This window comes from Amphiprion ocellaris, chromosome 18, assembly GCF_022539595.1.
Source record: "Amphiprion ocellaris isolate individual 3 ecotype Okinawa chromosome 18, ASM2253959v1, whole genome shotgun sequence".
NCBI classification, from domain to species: domain Eukaryota; kingdom Metazoa; phylum Chordata; class Actinopteri; family Pomacentridae; genus Amphiprion; species Amphiprion ocellaris.
The window spans coordinates 7,883,699-7,905,679 of NC_072783.1; the positions used below are offsets into that span (position 1 = coordinate 7,883,699).

Here is a 21,981-nt window from a genome sequence, read left to right on the forward strand (position 1 = left end):
CATCTGAAGTGTTTTCTTTGATTTTAAATGAGCTTTCCTTTTCAAAGGTGACTTATAACTTCACTCTGGGGGGAAAAAAACATGTAATTAGTTGCAAATTTCCCAACAGTTTTAGTTGAATTAACATGCCTGTGTAAAGCGATTTGGATATAAGTTCTATTCAGGAGGTTAGAAAAAGGGAAAAATGAGTTCTGGCTGATTTAAAGACTTTCCTGATGCCTTCGGTGGGAACAAGATGTTTTACTGCATCACATTTCAACTCACGAGAACGATTATCAAAAGAAATATATTTGATCATAAACTGTAATGTTCCGAAAAGCCCAAACAGACACTAACGAAGCGTCGGCTCTGGGGATCCCGAACATGGTTTCGCTCCTTTGCTTAATTAAAAAGCCCAAGTATAATTAGCTAAATGACGGCTTTGAAACAAAGCAGAGAATTTGAAGTGGATTAGGAGGTTGTTACCAAGCTGGGAGGTAAAAAGGGAAAAAAAGAAATCTGGCAGCAGAGCGAGCGGAGGTTTTTGTATTCAGCCTTCAGCGTTGACAGTCTCTGGCTGAATTATGCTGTTAACACTGTTGTCAGCCGAGTTAATTGGCTGGGACGATGCTGGGATATTGATACTGGGAGCAGAGAGGAATTAAAAAGAGAGATAATTCAGAATGAAAAAAACAAGCCGGAGCTGTGGAGATGTCAGTGTTTGGAGGATTTAACAGGATCCCAGCTGGTGGAGGTTTCTGCTGTCATTTTCCTTCTCGTTTCAGTTTTACCTCCAGCAGGGAAATAAAGGGCAGCGGCTGGAGAAAAAACACTAAAAATGACTAAAAAGACACTCGACTGGTGGTGTTACACCAAACAGAAATGTTTTTATCAGGAACAAACACAAAGGAAGGTGATCTTCAACTTATCTGACATTTATTCAGCTGTAAAAACATCAGATTTTGACCTGGTATAGTTCATTGTACTGTAAAGTACATAATTACAATAAAACTAAGACTATTTTAATTATTTTTAAATATGTAAATGTACATGTAAAGCATCAGTTAAGCTGATACATAACTGTATTCTTGTAGAATTAGGAGAACCTCAAGGAAGGTTGAGGATGTTCAAGGAATCCTGCTTACTTTTAGATTAAAAGTAATAAATAATTAGCTAAAAGTTGGCTAAAGTAGCATATACTTGGCTAGAAGTAATAAATAACTGGTTAATATTAACACAGTTAGCTAAAAGTAATAAATAATTAGCTATACTTAACAAAAATGTTACACGTAGCAAACAGCTCAAAGTAATAGTTGACTAAAAGCAACATATAATTAGCTTAATAGTTTGCTAAGTGTACCAAATAATTTGCTAAACTAAACAAATAGTTACCTAAACATAGCAAACAGTTAGCTAAAAGGAAAAAATAGTTTACTAAAAACAACACACGATTATCTTAAGGCAATATAACATAATTAGCTAAATGTACCAAATAATTAGCTGAAAGTAGTAATACTTAGCTAAAAGCAACACATAGTTAGCTTAAAGTCATAGTTGGCTAAATGTAGTTGGTTAAATTAATTAACAGCTTAACAAATAGTTACAGTTGCCTAAAATACACTTAGTTAGCTAAAAGTAAGAGCTAGCAAAAGCTAAAAGTAATAGCTAAACCAAAAGTAATAGCTAGCTAAAAGTAACACATACTTTGAAGTACTTTGAAGTAATAATTAGCTACATGTACCAAATGATTTGCTAAATTTAACAAATACTTAACTAAACTTAACAACCTGTTAGCTAAATGTAGAAAACAGTTGCCTAAAATGCATTTAAAGCTAGCTAAAAGTAAGAGCTAGCAAAAACTAAAAGTAATAGTTAACTAAAAGTAACACATAGTTAGCTTGAAGTAATAGTTAGCTATATGTGCCAAATAATTGACTAAAAGTAAGAAATAGTTGGCTAAAAGTATATATAGTTTACAAAACTTAATAAATAGATAGCTAAACTTAACAAAGTGTTAGCTAAATGTATGAAACAGTTGCCTAAAAAACATTTATAGTTAGCTAAAAGCAATACATCATTAGCTTAAAGTAATAATTACCTAAATGTACCAAATAAATAGCTAAAAGGAACAGTTGGTAAAAGTATAGTTTGATAAACTCAACAAAAAAATAGCAAAACTGTTTGCTAAATGTAGAAAAACAGCTGGTGAAAAGACATTTATAGGTAGCTAAAAGCAACATAGTTAACTAAAGCTAAAAGTAATAGTCAAAAATAACAGTTTGCTAAAAGTGAGTAGATAGTTAGCTAAAAGGTGATAGTTAGCTAAAAGGTGATAGTTAGCTAAAAATTTACTTTTAGTTAACTATAGTTAGCTAAACTTAATAGTTAGCTGAGTGTAGCAAACTGTTGGCCAAAGGCAATATAGTTAGCTAAACTTAACAAATAGTTAACAAAACTGTTAGCTAAATGTAGAAAAACAGATGGCGAAAAGACATTTATAGTTATCTAAAAGCAACATAGTTAGCTAAAGCTAAAAGTGATAGATTGCCAAAAATAACCCACAGTTTGCTAAAAGTAAGTGGATAGTTGGCCAAAGATGATAGTTAGCTACAAGTTTATTACTTTTAGCTAACTATAGTTAGTTTGTAAAAGTTTATTACTTTTAGTTAACTCTAGTTTGCTAAATGTAGCAAACTGTTGGCAAAAAGAAAAAATAGTTAGCTAGACTTAACAAATAGTTAGCTAAATTTAACAAATTAGCTAAATGTAGCAAACAGTTGGCAAAAATTAATAAGTAGTTAGCTAAAAAGTCACACATAGTTGGCTAAAGGAAATAAATAGCTTGCTAAACATAACAAATACCTAAAGGTAAGAATTACTTAACTAGTGTATTTACCTATTTTTTTAATTTAGTACTATTATTAGCATTTAACCCATTATTTTAAGCCAATTAATTGCTAATTTTCCTAAGCATTCAATAATTAATTTTTAGTTAAGGATTTATTTATTTATTTGACCAATTAATCGATTACTTTGGGTAACTCATATTTTATGTACTTTGTGATTGTTAGCTAACTATTTCTAAGTATTTGTAATATTAATATTGATAAGAATAAGTTGAAAATTGATGAATCTCTGCTGCAGAGGTTCCTGAAGGAGCTCCAAAGGTTCCTTCATGGCGATGATGGTGAGGAACTCCTAAAGATTTTCTACTTTCAGGAGCATATATGAAATAAGAAACTTTTATATTTGATCTCCAAGAACTTTGTCTCCGAAATGAGCTTTTAAATGTTCCTCCAGTATCCTGAAAAGCATGTAAGGTTCCTGAACTATCCCCAGAGTTCCTTGAGGTTCTCCAGACTCTCAGATAGTTTGGTGTAGATGTTGTCCAGATGTTTCTCACCTCGTTGACGAACACCCAGTGGCTGTCTTTGGAGGCCAGATTCGTCTCGACGGCCTGCAGACAGAACAGACAGAGACAGAAAAGGTTTAGTCCAGGAGCTGATGTGTACAAACATGACGCAGGGTTTTATCGCTGGTGTGTAGAAACATGACGCAGCGTTTTATCTGCTCCACTTCCTGTCCGGTGGTGACATCTTCCCCTCCATCTCAAAGCCTCGGCTGCTTTGTTTGTCGTTATTCTGTCGCTTTGAAAAGTTCACCTCCCCAAAAACAGCACTGGCTCGTCCTGCCAACCATCGAGCCGCTGAGGCCCTTCAGTGGAGCCGAGTTTAGCTATCAGAGCGCCGGCAGCTCGTCTGCTCGCCGTCTGATAATCCTAATAACATCCAGCATCCTGCCACCGATAGCACAATGCTGCAGCTTAGAAGTTCACAACTTCCATGTTTATCATCGAAAAACACGGAAACACATTTTGAAACTGAACTGGAATACATATTCGTTCGCTGTTTAGCTGAAGGTTAAATGAGGCAGTTGATATCAGTGAAGCTGCTAGCTTAGCTTAGCATAAAGACTTGAAGCTGTTGTGTTTGTGCACAGATAAAAAATGAAATAAAATCTGTAGCGTCAGAAAAGTTTGTCCTGCAGATGTTGGAAAAGGAAAGAATTAAATAAAACTATGTACGGTGGCTGTTTAAGGACACGTCAGACTCATCTCAGCATCTCAGCTTTGCTACGAGTTAAATGCTAACACAACATTAGCATTTTAGCATAGACACACAGTAGACACATAATTCTTCGCACCAAAGTAGCAAAAATGTGAAGTTTGTCCTGCAAGTGTTGGAAAAGGAAACAATCAAATAAATCTATGTACGGTGGCCATTTAAGGACAATCCAGACTCGTTCATATGAGAAAAATGCTAAAAGAACATTAGCATTTTAGCACAGATATACAGTAGACACACCAAAGAGGCAAAAATGTGACGTTTGTCCTACAGGTGTAGGAAAAGAAAAGAACTAAATGAAACTATGTACGTTGGCTGTTTAAGGACAATCCGGACTCATCTCTGCTTAGCTAAATGCTAACAGAACATTAGCATTTTAGCATAGACGCACAGTAGACACATGATTCTTCACATCAAAGAAGCAAAAATGTAAAGTTTGTCCTGCAGGTGTTAGAAAAGGAAACAATGAAATAAAACTATGTATGGTGGCCATTCAAGGACAATTCACAATCATCTTTACTTTGCTAAATGCTAACAGAACAATAGCATTTTAGCATATAGTAGATACATGGTTATTTACACCAAAGAGGTAAAAATATGAAGTTTGTCCTGCAGGTGTTGGAAAAGGAAACAGCTAAATAAAACTAATTACGGTGGCAGTTTAAGGACAATCCAGACTCATCTCTGCTTTGCAACGAGCTAAATGCTAACACAACATCAGCATTTTAGCATAGACACACAGTAGACACATGACTCTACACACCAGAGAGGCAAAAATGTGAAGTTTGTCCTGCAGGTGTTGGAAAAGAACTAAATAAAATTATGTACACATTAGCATTAGCATGGATGCTAAAGTTTAGCATTTTGCAGTTAATATCACCTGGATTCTGGGTCCTGCTGGCTTTTATCTCCCCTTCTAATGGCAGGAAAAGCTCCAGATGAATGGATTTATTAAATGAAACTGCTCTCCTGAATGGAACGCACAGATTAAAAGCTTTGCTGTCGTGTCACGGCTGCCTGTATAGAGCAGAGCCGTGATCAAAACCTGCAAGAAAGGCCACGGTTTGTGTTCATGCGGTCCTGGGGGAAATCAGCACTGAATCATGGGTTTTTACATGCTAATATTAGCTTGTAGCATTGTCTCTGCAGGCTGTTTGGCTTTTATTCTGAAGGGTTTAATCTGATCCTCTAGCGGAATATTTGACGTGTTGTCATCTGGAGAGATTTCAACCAGAAGAGCAAACAAACACCAAACTGAGCAGATTTTCCTCTGAGTGTGACCACTGCGCTGGTAGAAAGAACATCCAGACGCCGCTTTAAATACACGAGTGCAGACAGAAATATCAGTTTGCGTTACGTCTTGGCTGTCGGACCTCGAGGCTTCGTGCTGACAGATGTTTTCTAACATTCCTGGTTTGGCTTCCAGACCAAACGCTGACACACTCATGGAGCTCAACACGAGAGAAAAGCTGGAGGACAAACCGAGCAGCACAGTTAAAGCATGAAGACAATCCTGTTTGTATCTGCCAGTTATTAATGCAGACAGCAGTCAAACAGTCATTTCTCATCATGTAAATCAGCAAAGTTTAACCTCTGAACCTAAAAAACCTGCCACCGGCTTAGAAACACAGATTATCTGGTGCACAATTAACAAAATTACAGCATTTAGCAGCCAGAAACTACAAAAATTGGAAAGAACTGGAACATTTACAGCTGTTTTAAGAATCGTGATGTTGCACCAAATTCACTTCATCCTACAGTAATTGTAAAACACTTTAAGTCACGTGAACTTGACTTTTACTGAATGTCGTACATCATTAACTGAGGACCCCCCGTAACCAGTTCTGATGTAACGACAAAATGCTGTCGAGGACGTCATAAGTCGGAACTCCGGCGAAAATGTAAACAAAGTCTTTATGTGCATCACGATATCGATCAGTTCTTCATAAAAGTCATGAATACCAATGACTATCATGCATGTATGAATCTTTTTACAAGAAGATAACAGAAAATGTTGCACTGTTTTTACAACTTGATCTAATAATGTCCCTTTGTGTGTTTTTCTGAACTTTAGGTTCATATATGAAACTGAGCACTTCAATGGAGTCAATCCAAGGTGGCGTACAACCATCGAATGTAAACAAAGACGACATATTTGTCTGCTCCGCTCGCCAACTAGTTCCACATAACCAGTTCCAACGTAACAACGAAAGGCATACCTCATAAACTGAGGACCCCTGTAACCAGTTCCGACATAATCACGAAATGCGTACATCATAAATCGAGGACCCCCCATAACTAGTTCCAATCTGACAACAAAACGCCATATGTCAAGGACGTAGTAAACCGAGGACCCCCATAACCAGTAACGATGAAATGCCATATGTTGTAAACCATCGATCCCTGTAACCAGTTAAGACGAAACGTTGTAGGTTGAGGACATTGTAAACCGAAGACCGCCACATAACCAGTTCCGATATAACGATGAAACGCGTACGTCGTAACCTGAGGACCCCCCATAATCAGTTCCGACATAACAACGAAATGGCATACATTGTAATCCGAGGACCCCCTGCAACCGGTTCCAACGTAACGAAATGCCGTACGTCGTAATTCAAGGACCCCCTGCAACCAGTTCCGACATAACAACGAAACGCTGTATGTCATAAACCGAGGACCCCCCCCATGATAAGTTCCAATCTAGCAACAAAACGCCATACGTCGATGACGTCGTAAACCGAGGACCTCCACAATAACCAGTTCCAATGACGAAATGCCATACGTCGTAAACCGAGGACTCCTGTACTTAGGAAAATATTTAGTTTTTTTGTAAAATAATCAAGAAATTCAGCTCTTTTTCAAAAAAATATTTCCACCATTTGAACTGTATATGAAGACGTCTCTGAGTTCTCTCCTCCCTTCTGTTGTTCTGGTTCCTGCAGGACTTTAAAATGAACCACAGTGAAGAAGAAACGAGATTGGCGTTAATTAGTGTTTGACTGCAGAGAGTGAATGTAACATCGCCAGCAGCTCAGTGAGTCGATGAAGCTGTCAGTTTACCTGCAACAACACCTGCAGGTATCACACCTGGACGACATCACACCTCTCACCTGTGACCTTTACAGGAAGCAGCAGCTCTGACAGGATTCAGGAACTCTGCTGTTCTGTTCTGAAGTCAATTAAAGTCACGTTTTTACTGAACTTTTTCACATCTCCGAGGTCTTTGTGGTGGTTTTCTGTTTCTTTGTGGTTGTTTTTTTGTCTCTGATTTTGTGTGCCTTTTTGTGGTCATTTTGTGTCTCTATACAGTCTTCTTGCATCTATTTATGGTTATTTTCGGTCTCTTTGTTATCTGTCGTTTTGTGTTGATTTTGCATGTCTTTGTGGTTGTTGTGTCTCTATGTTTTTGTGTGTCTTTTTGTTGCCATTATTTTCAGTCTCTTTGTGTTTAATTTTTGTTCGTTTTTGATCGTTTTGTGTCTCTGTGGTAATTTTCTGTCTCTGTGGTCATTTTCTGTCTCGATGTTTTTGTGTGTCTTTTTGTCGCCATTTTGTGTCTTTTGCGTCTATGGATATTTTCTGTCTCTTTGTGTTCGATTATTATTCCTTTTTTGTGGTTTTGTGTCTTTTCAGGGTTGGTATGCGTCGTTTTGTGTTTTTTTTTTTGTCTTTTTGTGGTTGTTTTGTGTCCCTTTCTGGCCGTTTTGTGTCTTTTTGGGGTTGGGATATGTCATTTTGTGGTGGTTCTTTTTGTCTTTTTGTGTCTCTTTGTGGTAGTTCTGTGTCTCTTTGTTTTTGTCTGTCTTTTTGGAATATTTTGTGTCTTTTCTTGGTCATTTTGTCTCTTTTTGGTCGATTTGTGTATTTTCAAGGTTGGTATGTGTCGTTTTGTGGTGTTTTTTGTGGTTCTTTTGTGTCCTTTTCTGGTCGCTTTGTGTCTTTTTGTAGTCGTTTTGTGTTCTTTTGTGGTCGTTTTGTGTTTTTTTGGGGTTGTTGTGTGTCGTTTTGTGGTGATTTTTTGTCGCTGTGGTTGTTTTGTGCCTCTTTGTATTTGATTTCTGTTCCTTTTTGGTGGTTTTGTGTCTTTTTGGGGTTGTTTTCTGCTGTTTTGTGTTGATTTATTGTCTTCTTGTGAAGACTGTTTCTCTTCGTGGTTGTTTTCTGTCCTTTTGAGGCAGTTTTAGGTCTGTTTGAGGTTCTTTTGTGTGTTTGTGGTTGTTTTGTGTATCTTTATGTTTTTGTGTATCTTTTTGTGGCCATTTTGTGTCTTTATGTGGCCATTTTATGTCTCTTTGCACTCATCTTGCATCCATTTATGGTTATTGTCGGTCTCTTTGTGTTTGATTTTTGTTCTTTATTGGTGGTTTTGTGTCTTTTTGGGGTTGTTGTGTGTTGTTTTGTGGTGATTTATTGTCTGTATGTGGTTGTTCTGTGTCTGTTTGTGGTTAATTTACATTTCTACTTCCTGCTCCATCATCTGAATGCAGTCTTATTTTCTGCAGAAATCGGTGTTGAACCATGGAGGCAAAACATTTATATTTTATCTTTTATCGATCGGTGAAAGAAGCAGAAACAAGACGAAACCAAAATACAGAAATAAAACCGTACGGATCTGGATTTATTCACAGTATAGAAGCTGGCAGAACACCGTGACCTTGTTCTCCTCAGTGGATTTCACCTCATCATCCTAAATATTTACAGATTAATGATCTCCAGCAGCTGTCTCACCAGTAAATCTGTGTTTTTACTGGTTAATATTTTAAACATTCTCAGAATAAACAGCTTCTTGAAGGCAGACAGTTTTACTGAGATTTCTGGAAATTTTTTGTGAAATGTGGTAGAAATTTAGTGGATTTTCTTGAATTAAATATTAAAACTGGCCCGTGGATGTTTTTTGTAAACAATCTTTTTTTTTACATTCATGATTTCTGACCTTAAAGCTTCATCTGCATCCCAGAGACCAAAAAAATGTGTTGAACTCATAAATATGTAAAAATAAAACAGTTTGCAGTTATTTTACTCGTTTCATTCAATACACTGTGACACTTACTGGCACAAAACTGCAGATTAATGAAATAGTGGGACGAACAATGTGTAACCAACTCACAAAATACAGTTTGTGGTTGTTTTGTGTCTCTTTGTGGTCGTTTTGTGTCTCTTTGTGGCTGTCGTGTGTCTGTTTTTGTTGGTTTTGTGTCTCTGTGGTCATTTTGTGTCATTTTGTGAGTCTTTGTGGTTATTTTGTGAGTTTTTCTGTGGTTGTTTTGAGTCCCTTTGTGTTTGCTTTGTGTCTTTTTGTGGTTGTTTTGTGTCTCTTTGCGGTTGTTTTGTATTTCTTTCTGGTTGTTTTGTGTTTCTTTCCAGTTGTTTTGTGTCTTTTTGTGGTTGTTTTCTGTCTCTTTGTGATTGTTTTGCGTCCCTTTCTGGTTGTTTTGTGTCTTTTTGTGGTTGTTTTGAGTCCCTTTGTGGTTGTTTTGTGTCCATTCCTGGTTGTTTTCTGTCTTTTTGTGGTTGTTTTGAGTCCCTTTGTGGTTGTTTTGTGTCTCTTTGTGATTGTTTTGTGTCCCTTTCTGGTTGTTTTCTGTCTTTTTGTGGTTGTTTTGTGTCTCTTTATTGTCATTCTATGTCTCCTTGCAGTCATTTAGTGTCTCTTTCAGGTCATCTTGTGTCCCTTTGCTGTCGTTTTGTGCCTCATGGTTGTTTTCTGTCTTTTTGTGGTTGTTTTCTGTCTTTTTTAGCTAGTTTTAGGTCTGTTTGAGGTTCTTTTGACTCTTTCTGGCTGTTTTTTGTCTATTTGTATCCATTTTGTGCATTTTTTGCCTTTTTTTAAAACTCTGTAGTTAATGAGTGTATCTTTCTCATAATTTTGTGTTTCTTTGTGGTTGTTTCGTGTGCCATTGCGTTCTTTAAATCTTTCTTTATTGTCTGATCTTGCAGAGTTCATGTTTGTGGTAATATTCTGTCATCCTGACCTACTTTATAAATCTGAATTAGATTCTAATGTATGTGTGTTCACTGAGGAAGATTTCAGATTTCTTTCACTTTTATAAGGCAGAATTAATCTGTAAATATCTAAAACATGAATTAAAACTCAGAATTGTACAAATCCTTAATAAGAAACACTTGAAGGTAAAAATGACGTCATTTATCCTCTGAAACGTTATTTTTAACTAACAGAATTACAGATATCTGCAGTAAATTTACTCATATTTAATAAATGTGTGTTTTTCTAACCTGAAAACAGCCTTAGAATGGTTCTAAATGTGTTTTTTAGGTTCCTGATTAGAGGCTTCTCGTCTCTGGACAAACAAACTTCACCATCTTCAGATAAAAACATGTTTTTGTGGATCTTTTCCCGGAACTGCAGCTCTCATTGTGCTGCAGAGTGATGAGGTGGCAGCAGGACGGAAACCCTTCATCATCATCATCATCACCATCATCATCATCATCATCATCATGCTGTAGCCCCACGACGATGATGATGATGATGATGAAGGCTGACTCACATGACCGACAGCGACACAAATGTGTGAGAAACTCGGCAAGACGACAGAAAATCCAGCAGAGTTTGAGCCTCGTCGTGACTAAATACGTCGTCGACCGTTTCGTCTTTTTGTTTCCTCCGATCTGAAGCAGAGTTCAGGTCAAAGCTCAGAATAAACTCCGACTGAATCAACATTTTATCAGCATAAGTGATTCAAGGAGCTTCAGAAAGTTGAAAATCCAGAGATTAATTCTGTTTTCATCTTTTCTGGGTCTGATAAATGGTGTAATTTTGATGGTTCTTTTTATAGGAATATTAATTTTTATTTATGTAATTTTTTCATAAACAGAAATTTTATAATTAAGTTATTAAAAGAGATATTTTTGTTGTTTAGGTTATTCCTCCTCCAAGGAGGCAGAGCCTCGACGGAGTAAAAACTTAAACCACAAAAATGTTTCATTTCTATTTATCTGCATTTTTCATCTGTCTGCTACATTCACAGATTACTGCAAATCTAAGTGCAATTATAGCGATTTTATTCAACATTTTAAGACTTTCTGTAAACTCAAGCACTGTCTAGAAAAGTGGTCTATTATGGGATGGCTACACCGTTAGCATGACTCGTAGCTAACGTTAGCTCTGGTGCTAACAGCAACATGTTTTACATTGAGGTGAAGCCGTCGGCTTGAAGTGCTGCAGTGATCAGAAAACTCTTTGTTGTACAATTTGCACACAACCAGGCTTTTATCCAAGCTGCCATCAGGAAGATTTTTAAAAGGAAACTTTCTGTCCAACAAGCTCAATCTCATCTTCCTTTACTGTTCACCAGTGCCTGACTTCACTCAGTACTTCCTGTGCTTCTTCTTCATGGCTACAAACAGACTTTAGGTTCATTACCGCCACCTACTGGGCTGGAGTGTTCATCAGAGTTACCCGTGTGCCAGAAATGAGGGAACTAAGGAGGGTGCAATTAATTGTTATCCAAACGCGTTATTTTCGCGTTAATTAATCAAAATTAACACGTTAAAGTCCCCGCCCTAATATATATATATATATATATATATATATATATATAAAATAAATCTTTTTTAAAAATTATTTTACAGATTTTTCTTGTTTTATCTCACATAATATTCAGTGAAATCATATAATTTTTAAAATATTTTCATGTTGACCCCCAAAAACTCCACAACTAGAGGTTTTTGTTGTGTTTTCCTGAAGGAAATTTTGAAATCTTTTGTATGAAAATGGCAGCTTTTTACACAGTCTAAACCCTAAAATGCACATTTTTTTTACTGCCTGAGAGTAAAACATGATGGTAGAGTTTAAAATATCTGTTTTTACACTGCTGTCAGTAGGAAATACAGTCCTGAGGGAATCTGCATTAAGCTTTAATAACTTAACTTTAAATCTTTGCAACACAAAGTTAAAAGAAACACGAACATCCAGCAGCGAACTGAGGAGCTAAATGTTCTCTGAGCTGGGACTACAGTGGATCTCAGCGCTGTGTCTGGTCAGGTTCAGGGGGATTATCTGGTTTATATTTCGCTCTGCTGGGCTCCTCTCCGCTCTCAGAGGGTTTAACAGTCCTGACAACAAGCATTAACAGGGAGTGGATCAGCAGCGGCAGCGACGCTTCACCAGAGACCAGCTGCTTTTAACACCGTCGTAATGGAAGCAGACTGCGGGAAATACTGGAAAACAGCACAAACAGGACAGAAAACAGCAAAAATGAGACAGAAAACAGCAGAAATGAGACAGAAAATGACAAAAACTAACAGAAAACTGAAGAAACCAGGCAGGAAATAGCAGAAAAGAGACAGAAAACACGAAGAAAATTACAAAAAATAACACAAAACACCAGAAACAAGACAGAAAACCACAGAAAGAAGACAAAAAACTGTCAAAATTAACACAAAACCGCAGAAACAAGGCAGAAAATGACAGAAATGAAACAGAAAACAACAAAAAAGAGATAGAAAATGACAAAAAATAAGACAAAACAGCAGAAACCAGGCAGAAAACAGCAGAAACAAGACAGAAAATTGCCAAAAATAACACAAAACAGCAGAAACAAGACAGAAAATGACAAAAAAATAACAGAACAGCAAAAACGAGACAGAAAACAGTAAAAATAAGACAGAAAATGACAAAAAATAACACAAAACAGCAGAAACAAGACAGAAAACAGCAGAAACTAGACAGAAAATGACAGAAAGGAGACAAAAAACAGCAGAAAGGAGACAAAAAAGCAGAAATGAGACAGAAAATGATAAAAAAAAAGCAGAAATGAGACAGAAATCAACAGAAACAAGAAACAAAATCATGAAAATGTCACACAAAATGACAAAAACAACATAAAACAGCGCAAAAGAGACATGAAAGGACAAAAATGAGCAACAGAAAGACAAAAAAGTGACAAAACTGTCCCAAATAGACACAAACCAATGAATGCAAGACAGAAAAAAAAAGCAAAACGAGAAAATCAAAACACAAAATGACAAAAAGGAGTCACAAAATAACATGAATGAGACAGAAAATGACAAAACCAAAACATAAAATCCAAAATGTAGACATAAAATAATAAAAACACGACACAAAGCAATGGAAAATAGCCACAAAATTACAAAAATGAAACAGAACAGGAGGGGGAAAAGACAAAACAGCAGAAGAGACAGAAAAAGACAAAAAAACCCACAAAAATTTAAAAAAACACCACATGTAACAGCTAAAAGTTGACAAAACTGCCAGAAAGAGATACAAACAACTTAAGCAAAGCCAAAAATGAAAAAAAAAATGACACAAAACAGCAGAAGTAAGGTTGAAACTGAACAAAGACACAAAACTCGAATAATTCATCATGAATGGGTTTGTAATAGAAGTTGAGAATGAAGAGAAAACACGGTTAAAAGTGCTAAAATCTCCAGATATCTTGTGCTACGTTCACCTACTGTGCTCAGCATCTTGTACATTTGCAACAAAGAACATGACACCTAGAGTTTAAGATACAGAACATAAACTATCTTAGGTTGGAATTAAAATGCTTTCTATCGATGAAGGCAAAACAGTAAAAAGTCCGAAAATCTGCAGACATCTCGTGCTACGTTCATCCACTGTACTTAACATCTTTCATATTTGAGGGTTTCAGATTAAGAACAGAGTATCTGTAGTGTAAGATCCAGAACATCAAACTATTCCAGGTTTAAAGGAGAAACACCGAGGCTGCAGAGGTTTGTCTGCTTGACATCACAGAACTGACAGAGAGAGTTTCTGACATTCACACTTTTCTTGCTCTGGTTGACGCTTTGCTCTGATATCAGGCTTGTTATCCGTCAGTCTGTCTGCAAAATGGCCTGAAGGACCCAGAAAGTCACAAAAATACACACAAAAAAAACTGCAGTGAACTCCTACAAGACCACAGAGCACATCAGCACATTTAAGCCTTTAGCAAGGACCAAAGTGGGCAGCAGACACCCACAATCCTTTGCTGTAGGGTGTCGCAGCACTTGAGGGATGTCTGCTTTTAACGGCGGCACCGCGACCTCCAGGTGGGTCGGCAAGACTTCCAGAAAGACTTGAGGTCGAGTCGATTCTGTTGGGACGAGTTGAGATACTTTCAGTCGGAATATGGAGGAAAAAAAGCTGGTCTGAGTGTTAAAGCCCCTGAGAGCCGGGCTAAAAGCAGCTCTTCACAAGATAAGAGGTCGAGATGAAAGCCGAGAACCACCAGGTTTCTGTTCCAGCGGTCAAGATGGTGTCAGCTCGCTCAAAGAATACTTTCAGCTTCTGAGACGTGATTGAAGCTGAAGACATAAATATGAGAGATGAGGATTCAGATAAAATATCTACAAATTCTTTTGTGTTGAATTCATGAGCAGCAGCTGAACTTTAACGACAACAACGACTGCAAAGACGCTCAAGATCATCTACGTGATCTCCTAAATAAACTAGTTTATTAGACACAAAATGACGAATAAAACAACAGAAACGAGACAATATGATGAAAATGAGACACAAATGAAAAAACAAGACATAAATTGTCAATAAATGAGACAGAAAAAGACAAAAATGAGAAACAAAATCACAAGAAACAACACAAAACAGCAGAAAAGACAGAAACAAGACACAAAACACAACTTGACAACAAATAACACAAAACAACAAGAATGAGACAAAACCAGACAAATATGAGACACAACTTGACAAAAATGAGACACATAGTTACAAAAATTAGGCACAAAATAACAAAAATTACACAAAAAATGATGAAAATAAAACACAAAATGACAAAAACAAGACAAATTGTCAACAAATGAGACAGAAAAGGACAAAAATGAAACAAAATGACCAAAAACAACACAAAACAGCAGAAAAGATTTAAAAAAAGACAGAAACGAGACACAAACAGACAAAAATGAAACAAAACATGATGAAAACTAAAAATGAAATTAAAATGCTTTCCATCAAAAGTCAAAATACAATAAAACTACTAAATTCTCCAGATATCTCGTGCTACGTTCACCCAATATGCTCGACTCCTTTCACATTTGAGGATTGCAAATTAAGAACAAAAACCTGCAACCAACTTGTCCTGTGTACCGTCTTGGAACTTTTCAATGGAACTTAGGTTGTATTTACGTCTCATTGGAATTAAACACATCTTTGTACCCTTTTCTCTTTTTTGATGTTTTTCTTTTCATCTGATTGCATCTTATTGTCACATTTCTACCTGATTTGTGCAGAAATGCAAACAAGAAACCGGATTTCTGCAATGAGGTTTGACAGGCTGAACATGTTGAGCGACGTATCTCCTGTAGAAAGACCATTTATTGTTCATATATTTGCATCTCCTCTTAATAGATGTTAGTAAAACAACACAGAACCTGCAGAAACGCCTACAAAAGACACTGAAGTTTAAAGGCGTTGATGCTCGGTGGCTCCTTTTCCACGTCTAATCCATCATAAAGAACAAAGATGTGACTAATCTACGAACACGAACGCCTACAAGATCACAAAGAACGTAAGTACATTAAAGACTTTTAGTTCTAAACTCTCCAGATATCTCGTGCTACGTTAGCCTATTGTGCTAGACACCTTTCTCATTTAAGGACTGCAAATTAAGAACAAAAAACAGCGACACATTTTTCCTATGTATCGTCTTGGAACTTTTCAATGGAACCTCTTAGTTTTCATTTATGCCTCATTGGAATTAAACTCACATCTTTGCATCTTTTGCTCTGAATGGAGGCTTTTTTGATGTGTTTCTTCTCGCCTTATAGTAATTTATTGTGTTTACATGCGACTTGACCTGATTTCTACCTGATTTCTGCAGGAAACTGGAATTCTGCAATGAGGTTTGACAAACTGAACATCTTGAGCAATGTATGTCCTGTAGAAAGACCATTTATTGTTCATATATATTTGCATTTCCTGCTAGTAGATGTTAGTAAAACAACACAAAACCTGCAGAAATGCCTACAAAAGACACTAAAGTTTAAAAGCGTCCACGCTCAGTGGCTCCTTTTCCACATCTAATCCGTCATAAAGCTCATGAGGAACAAAGATCTGACTAATCTATCCCAGCTTTAAGCACATCCTCTGCTACAGATTTCTTTTTTTTCAGCCTCTTCAAACCTCTCGTTGGGAGCTGAAAGCGGCAGCGATGGCTCCGGTTTTCGCTGGAGTGTGGGTGGGCAGCGAGTGTGAGGACAGATAGGAACTCGGTGTGAACATTAAGCTCCTCCAGGACATTTCCTTATGAGTCTTTCACATTTCTGCATGTTTCAAAACAGGGACTAAAATGCTGCGTGTCGGAGGGAGAAAAAGCAAAAGAAACAACTCTCAGTTTAACCTCGGGAGGCGATGAACTCGTCACAAACAGATGCTATCTGAGTTTATTCCATTGTTAATGTCTATTATTGTGCCTCACACTAAGAATTACCCAGAAAATCTTATGTGTTTGCTCGGGCGGACAAATCAGACCTTGGCAAATATTTAACACGTCTTATCTGGACTTGTTGCAGCCCGTAGCAGCGCTGATATTACGATGAATATTAAACCCATAATATATTGACTCAATACCGACATGTGCTTCTCTGTTTGGCACAAACATTTGTATTCATTACTTCCCTCACAACCTCCATTAAACAAACAGAGACAAACTAATTCGTCATCTGCTGCACCTGCACATCGCCGTTTCCCATCAGAGTCGAGTTCCGGAGGCAGGAAATGGACAAATTTAACTCACAAGGATGAACTCGTCTGCAGTTCAGAGGCGAATCATGGTAGCAAAAAAATAAGACAAGAGTAGATCGGGAAGCTAAATAATCTGCATTAATAAACAATCATAGATTCATTAGTAGCACAAATGAGCTCAAAAAAAGCATTTTCCTGTTTGTTTGTTTTTTGCTGTTTTAGCCAATAAACTCATGTTTTGTGCTGTTAAATTGTAGACTAGTGGACTCTGGCTCGTCTTTAACGTTTAAGCTTTGTTCGGAGGTCATGAACCATCATATAAATCTTTGTCATGGTGCCCACAATTACTCAAAACCTGTCTAAAATAGTTCAACAGTCCTGCACCCTTATATGAACAGTACAACCATGGCTAGAAGTACAGAAATGTCTTCTGTGTTGTATGATACCATTATAATGACACAAATCATTAAAAAACAAAAGCGAAAGTTGAATTTGTTTGATATGTTTTACAAAAATTGAAAAAAAAAAAAAAACTGGAATCAACATGTCCAACATTTTTCCAAATGTCCCAATACTGGAGAAATTCGCATATTAATGATATTTAACTATTTATATTTAGTCAGGAGTCATTAAGCGTCACGAAAGTCATGGTGCCCAATGCTAGCTAAACTCCCACAATGCTCACTGCTTTAACATGAACTTCCTGTCATCTGGCTGTCCAAAACTAAAAAAAATGGCCAAAGGTTTATCTAAAACAACCTAACAATGTGGCCAAAATGACTCAAAACCTGTCCACAATTGTTCAGAAGTTCTGCAGCTTTATAGAAACAGCATAACCATGGATGGAAGTAGAATAAAGTCTGTATGATACCGATGTAATGACACAAATCAATAAAAAAGAAAAGCGAAAGAAGTTGAATTTTTATTTTTAAAAAAATGGAAAAACCTGTAATCAACCTCAACATGTCCAACATTTTTCCAGGTGTCCCAACACTGGACAAATACAATGGTTGCTTCAGGTATTTTAGATATTTAACAATTTATATTTAGTTGAAAGCCATTAAGCATCACGAAAGTCATGGTGCCCCCAGCTAAACTCCCACAATGCTCTCTTTAACATGAACTGTAGTCTGAGTGATGCCTCCTCTGGTCTCTACAGGATTAAACAGAAAGAGGCTCCACCTGGTGGAACAACCAGGAACTACAGCTGGTCTACATTTACTGACATTCACAACCTTCTTCTTTTTTTAAACAATTAATATATTTTTAATTGGTTATAGACATAAAGCTTCAGATTCTCTTAAAAACGGTTTCATTCTCCAGGTTTACCACAAAAGACATAAAATTACCAGTTTAAATAGTTAAATTACCACAGAAAGATGTGAAATTACCATGAAAACACACAATATCCCAACTAAAAGGCTACAAATTGTCACACAAAGACCAAAGTCACCACAAAGGATGTGAAATTAATAAGTCACAAAATCTCCACAAAAAGTCAGAAAACATCCATAAAATAATCAAAGGCACCACAAATGGTGTACAATTCACAAAAAAGATGCAAAATCTCCACAAGAACACACAAAATGCCCCACAAAAGACATAAAATTATGAGTTAAAATAGTTAAATTACAACAGAAAGATGTTAAATTACGACGAAAACACACAAAATTGACACAAAAATCTCAAAATTGCGACAAAGACCAAAGTCACCATAAAAGAAATTAACACAAAAAGATGCAAAATCTAGACAGGAAGGCACAAAATCACTGCAAAAAGTCTCATAATCACCACAAAAAGTCACAAAATTTCCACAAAAAGACCAAAGTCACCACAAACAGTGTAAAATTTTCAAAAAAGATGCAAAATCTCCACAAAAACACACAAATTCACCACATAAAGTCTCAAAATTGCCACATAAAGACCAAAGTCACAACAAAAGGTGTGAAATTACCACAAAAACCACCAGCTTAAAGCATGAAATTAGCGCTGAAACAGCAAAACCACCACAGCATGGTTCCGCCTAGAACCTGGAGAATGAATCTGAAGCTTTATCTGATCTGTTCTGCTCCATCCTGAGCCCCTGACAATTTCCCTCTGAGACCCCGTCTGAGCGCTCGCCATGTCGGCATGGAAACCAGTCATCAGCATCGTCTGAGCTCCTCTGCTGGATCCGAGCCGAGAGCACAAGTTGTTCTGACACCTCAGCAAAACGGAAAAAAGAAGCTGTGGAGAAAACAGATGAACGGAGACGATTTATAGAGATAAAGATTTATTGGTCTGCTCTCCGCTGGTTAATAGATCACCAGTTTAGAGGTTTTAGGCTTTAATTCAGGCTCAAAGGAGTCAAACTGCTGTCAGAAGTCAAGTCCAGGATGTTTCTGGACAACAAAGCTGCTAATCCGAAGGTTAGAATCAGAGAAACACAAATCCTGGAACGCTTCAGGACAACGGCTGTTTATTTAAGTGATCAGAGTGAAATGATCGATCTCCGGTGGAACTTCTGTCTGCAGAACAGCTCTACAGCATCACCCTTCCAGGATTAATCTGTTGTTTTGGTCCAGGGGTGTCCAACATGTGGCCCGCAGGCCAAAAGTGGTCCTCCAGAGGGTTCAATCCCAAAAACCTGCAAAAGCACCATATGAACACTAAAATTGCTACAATAGCTACAAAACTATGTAAAATTACCAGAACAATCAGCAAATCCCAACAAAAGTCATAAAATTACCAGTTAGAATAGTTAAATTACCACAGAAAGATGTGAAATTACGATGAAAACACGCAAAATCACCACAAAAACATGCAAAATCTCGATAAAAAGTCTCAAAATTGCCACCAAAAGTCTAATAATCACAACACAAAGATCAAAGTCACCCCAAAGGTTGTGAAATTAACACAAAAAGATGCTAAATCGCCGCAAAAAGGCACAAAATCTCCACAAAAAGTCTCAAAATGGCCTCATAAAGTCTCAAAATTGCTAAAGACCAAAGTCACCCTAAAAATGTGAAATTAATGCAAAACCACCATAAAAAAAAGCATGAAATTACGGCTGAAACACCAAAATCATCCAAAAGAATGTGACGTTACGAGTTGATTTCATTTATATATGATTTCAGCAAAAGATAACCAGGTTCTAATGAATGAATATGCTGCTAATACGAGCTTTTAAAGTTACTTTATTAGTTTATTAATTCAGTCTGCAGGTAGAGTCACATTTACAACCATCGACTGGTTTCCAGGATCAGGATTTCCTCCAGCAGAGGCTTCAGATGTGGAAAAGTTTTGTCCCCTCAGCAGGTCTGAATGCTGTTTGTTGGTTTCAGGGTGAAGGAGCTGCTTTCTGTGTGATGAACGCTGCTTTAGAAACACTGCTGATGCACCTGAACCACAACTTCTGGCTTTTCTACAGCAGACAACAGCGTAAACACCAATAGTTCCACTTCTTTCACATATTTCTGCTCCAGGCGGAACAACAACGAACTGAGATCCCTGAGAAACCATCACAAAGACACAAAACCACCACAAAAGGCAAAATTTCACTACAAAAAGATATAAAATCATGGCCAAAAGTCACAAATTCACCACAAAAAGATGCAAAATCTAAACAAATAGATACAAAATCACCAAAAAAGGTACAAAATTACTGCAAAAAAATGACAATTTCAGCACAAAAGGCACAAAATCGCCACAAAAAGACAAAATCACCACAAAACGTCACAAATTCACCAAAATAATATACAAAATTGCTGCAGAAATTCACAACTTCACCACAAAAAGACAGAAATTCACCACAAAAATTTAAAAAATTGCCACAAAAAGCCACAAATTCACCACAAAAAGACACAAAATCTCCACAAAAAGACACAAAAACATAGAAATTCACCACAGAAAGACAAAATGACCAAAAGAGACACAAAATCTCTACAAAATGACGCAAATTCCCCACGAAAATTTTTTTTAAAAAAAGGCACAAAATCACCACAAAAACACACAAAATTACCTCAAAAAGACAGAATCGCCACAAAGGGCACAATTTCACCACAAAAACATCATAAATTTGCCAAAAAAACGCACAAGCTCACCACAAAAAGACACAAATTCACCACAAAAAGACACAAATTCACCAAACAATTTACAAATTCACCACAAAAAGGCACAAAATCATCACAAAAATTCACCACAAAAAACATAAAATCACCACAAAAAGACACAAATTCACCAAAAAAACAAATTACTGCAAAAAGACACAAAATTACCAGAAAAAGACACAAATTTACCACAAGAAGACACAAATTCACCAAAAAAACAAATAAATTCACCACAGAAAGATATAAAATCACCACAAAAAAGTCACAAGATCACCAAAAAAGATACAAAATTACAACAAAAAGACATAAATTCAGCAAAAAAGACACAAAATCACCAGAAAAAGTCTCAAAATTACCACAGAAGACACAAAACACAAATTCAAAACAAAAAGTCACAAATTCATCGAAAAAGACAAATTCACGACAAAAGGCTCAAAATTCCCAAAAAAGACATAAAATTACTGCAAGAAAACTCAAAATTTCCATAAAAAGACACAAAATCACCACGAAAAGGTACAAATTCACTACAAAAACGCACAAAATCGCCACGTAAAGGCACTAAATCACCACAAAAAGTCACAAATTCACCAGAAAAAGACACAAAATCTCCATAAGAAGACACTAAATCACTGTAAAAGACCCTAAATCACCTCAAAAACTTGAAATAAGAGAGAAATAAGAAGGTCATGCATGAAGGAATCACACCTGGATTCATTAAAACTTCTGCTGTGGATGAACGTCTCTGAACCACTGAGTTCTTTATGGACTAAAACCAGGACTGGTGACGCAGATCAGTAGGTTTCAGGGTAAATGTGAGCCAATGAGAATCCTCTGAGGACACAGGAACAGTCTGTCCTCTAAACCTCTGAAATATGACCAATAAAACCCAAATAAAACCTGTAAACAGCCGACTGTCGCTGTTGCATCCAATGTTTCACCCTGGAGCAGGTGAGAAACAGGAAGTGAGAGGTGAGAAGCTGTTTCTCTTTCCTCCACTTCAGTCAGGAGGCTCTGAGTGAAAGAATCTTCTGAAGGTTTCTTCAACCTCAGATGTTCCTGTGAGGATGAAAACCTGAAAGAGTTGCTGAGTTCTGCAGCTTTTCATCCTCCT

General features: G+C 36.8%; 1 protein-coding gene across 3 annotated transcripts in view; it reads right to left on the reverse strand.

Annotated features, from left to right (window-relative positions):
* The window catches only part of grid1b (glutamate receptor, ionotropic, delta 1b), a 693,674-nt gene that overhangs the window by 104,073 nt on the left and 567,620 nt on the right, over positions 1-21,981 (reverse strand). For all 3 annotated transcript variants that reach the window (XM_055004576.1, XM_055004575.1, XM_055004577.1), the window contains one exon: positions 3,383-3,436. In XM_055004576.1, the coding sequence (XP_054860551.1) occupies positions 3,383-3,436 (54 nt within the window). The remainder of the gene's footprint in view (positions 1-3,382; positions 3,437-21,981) is intronic.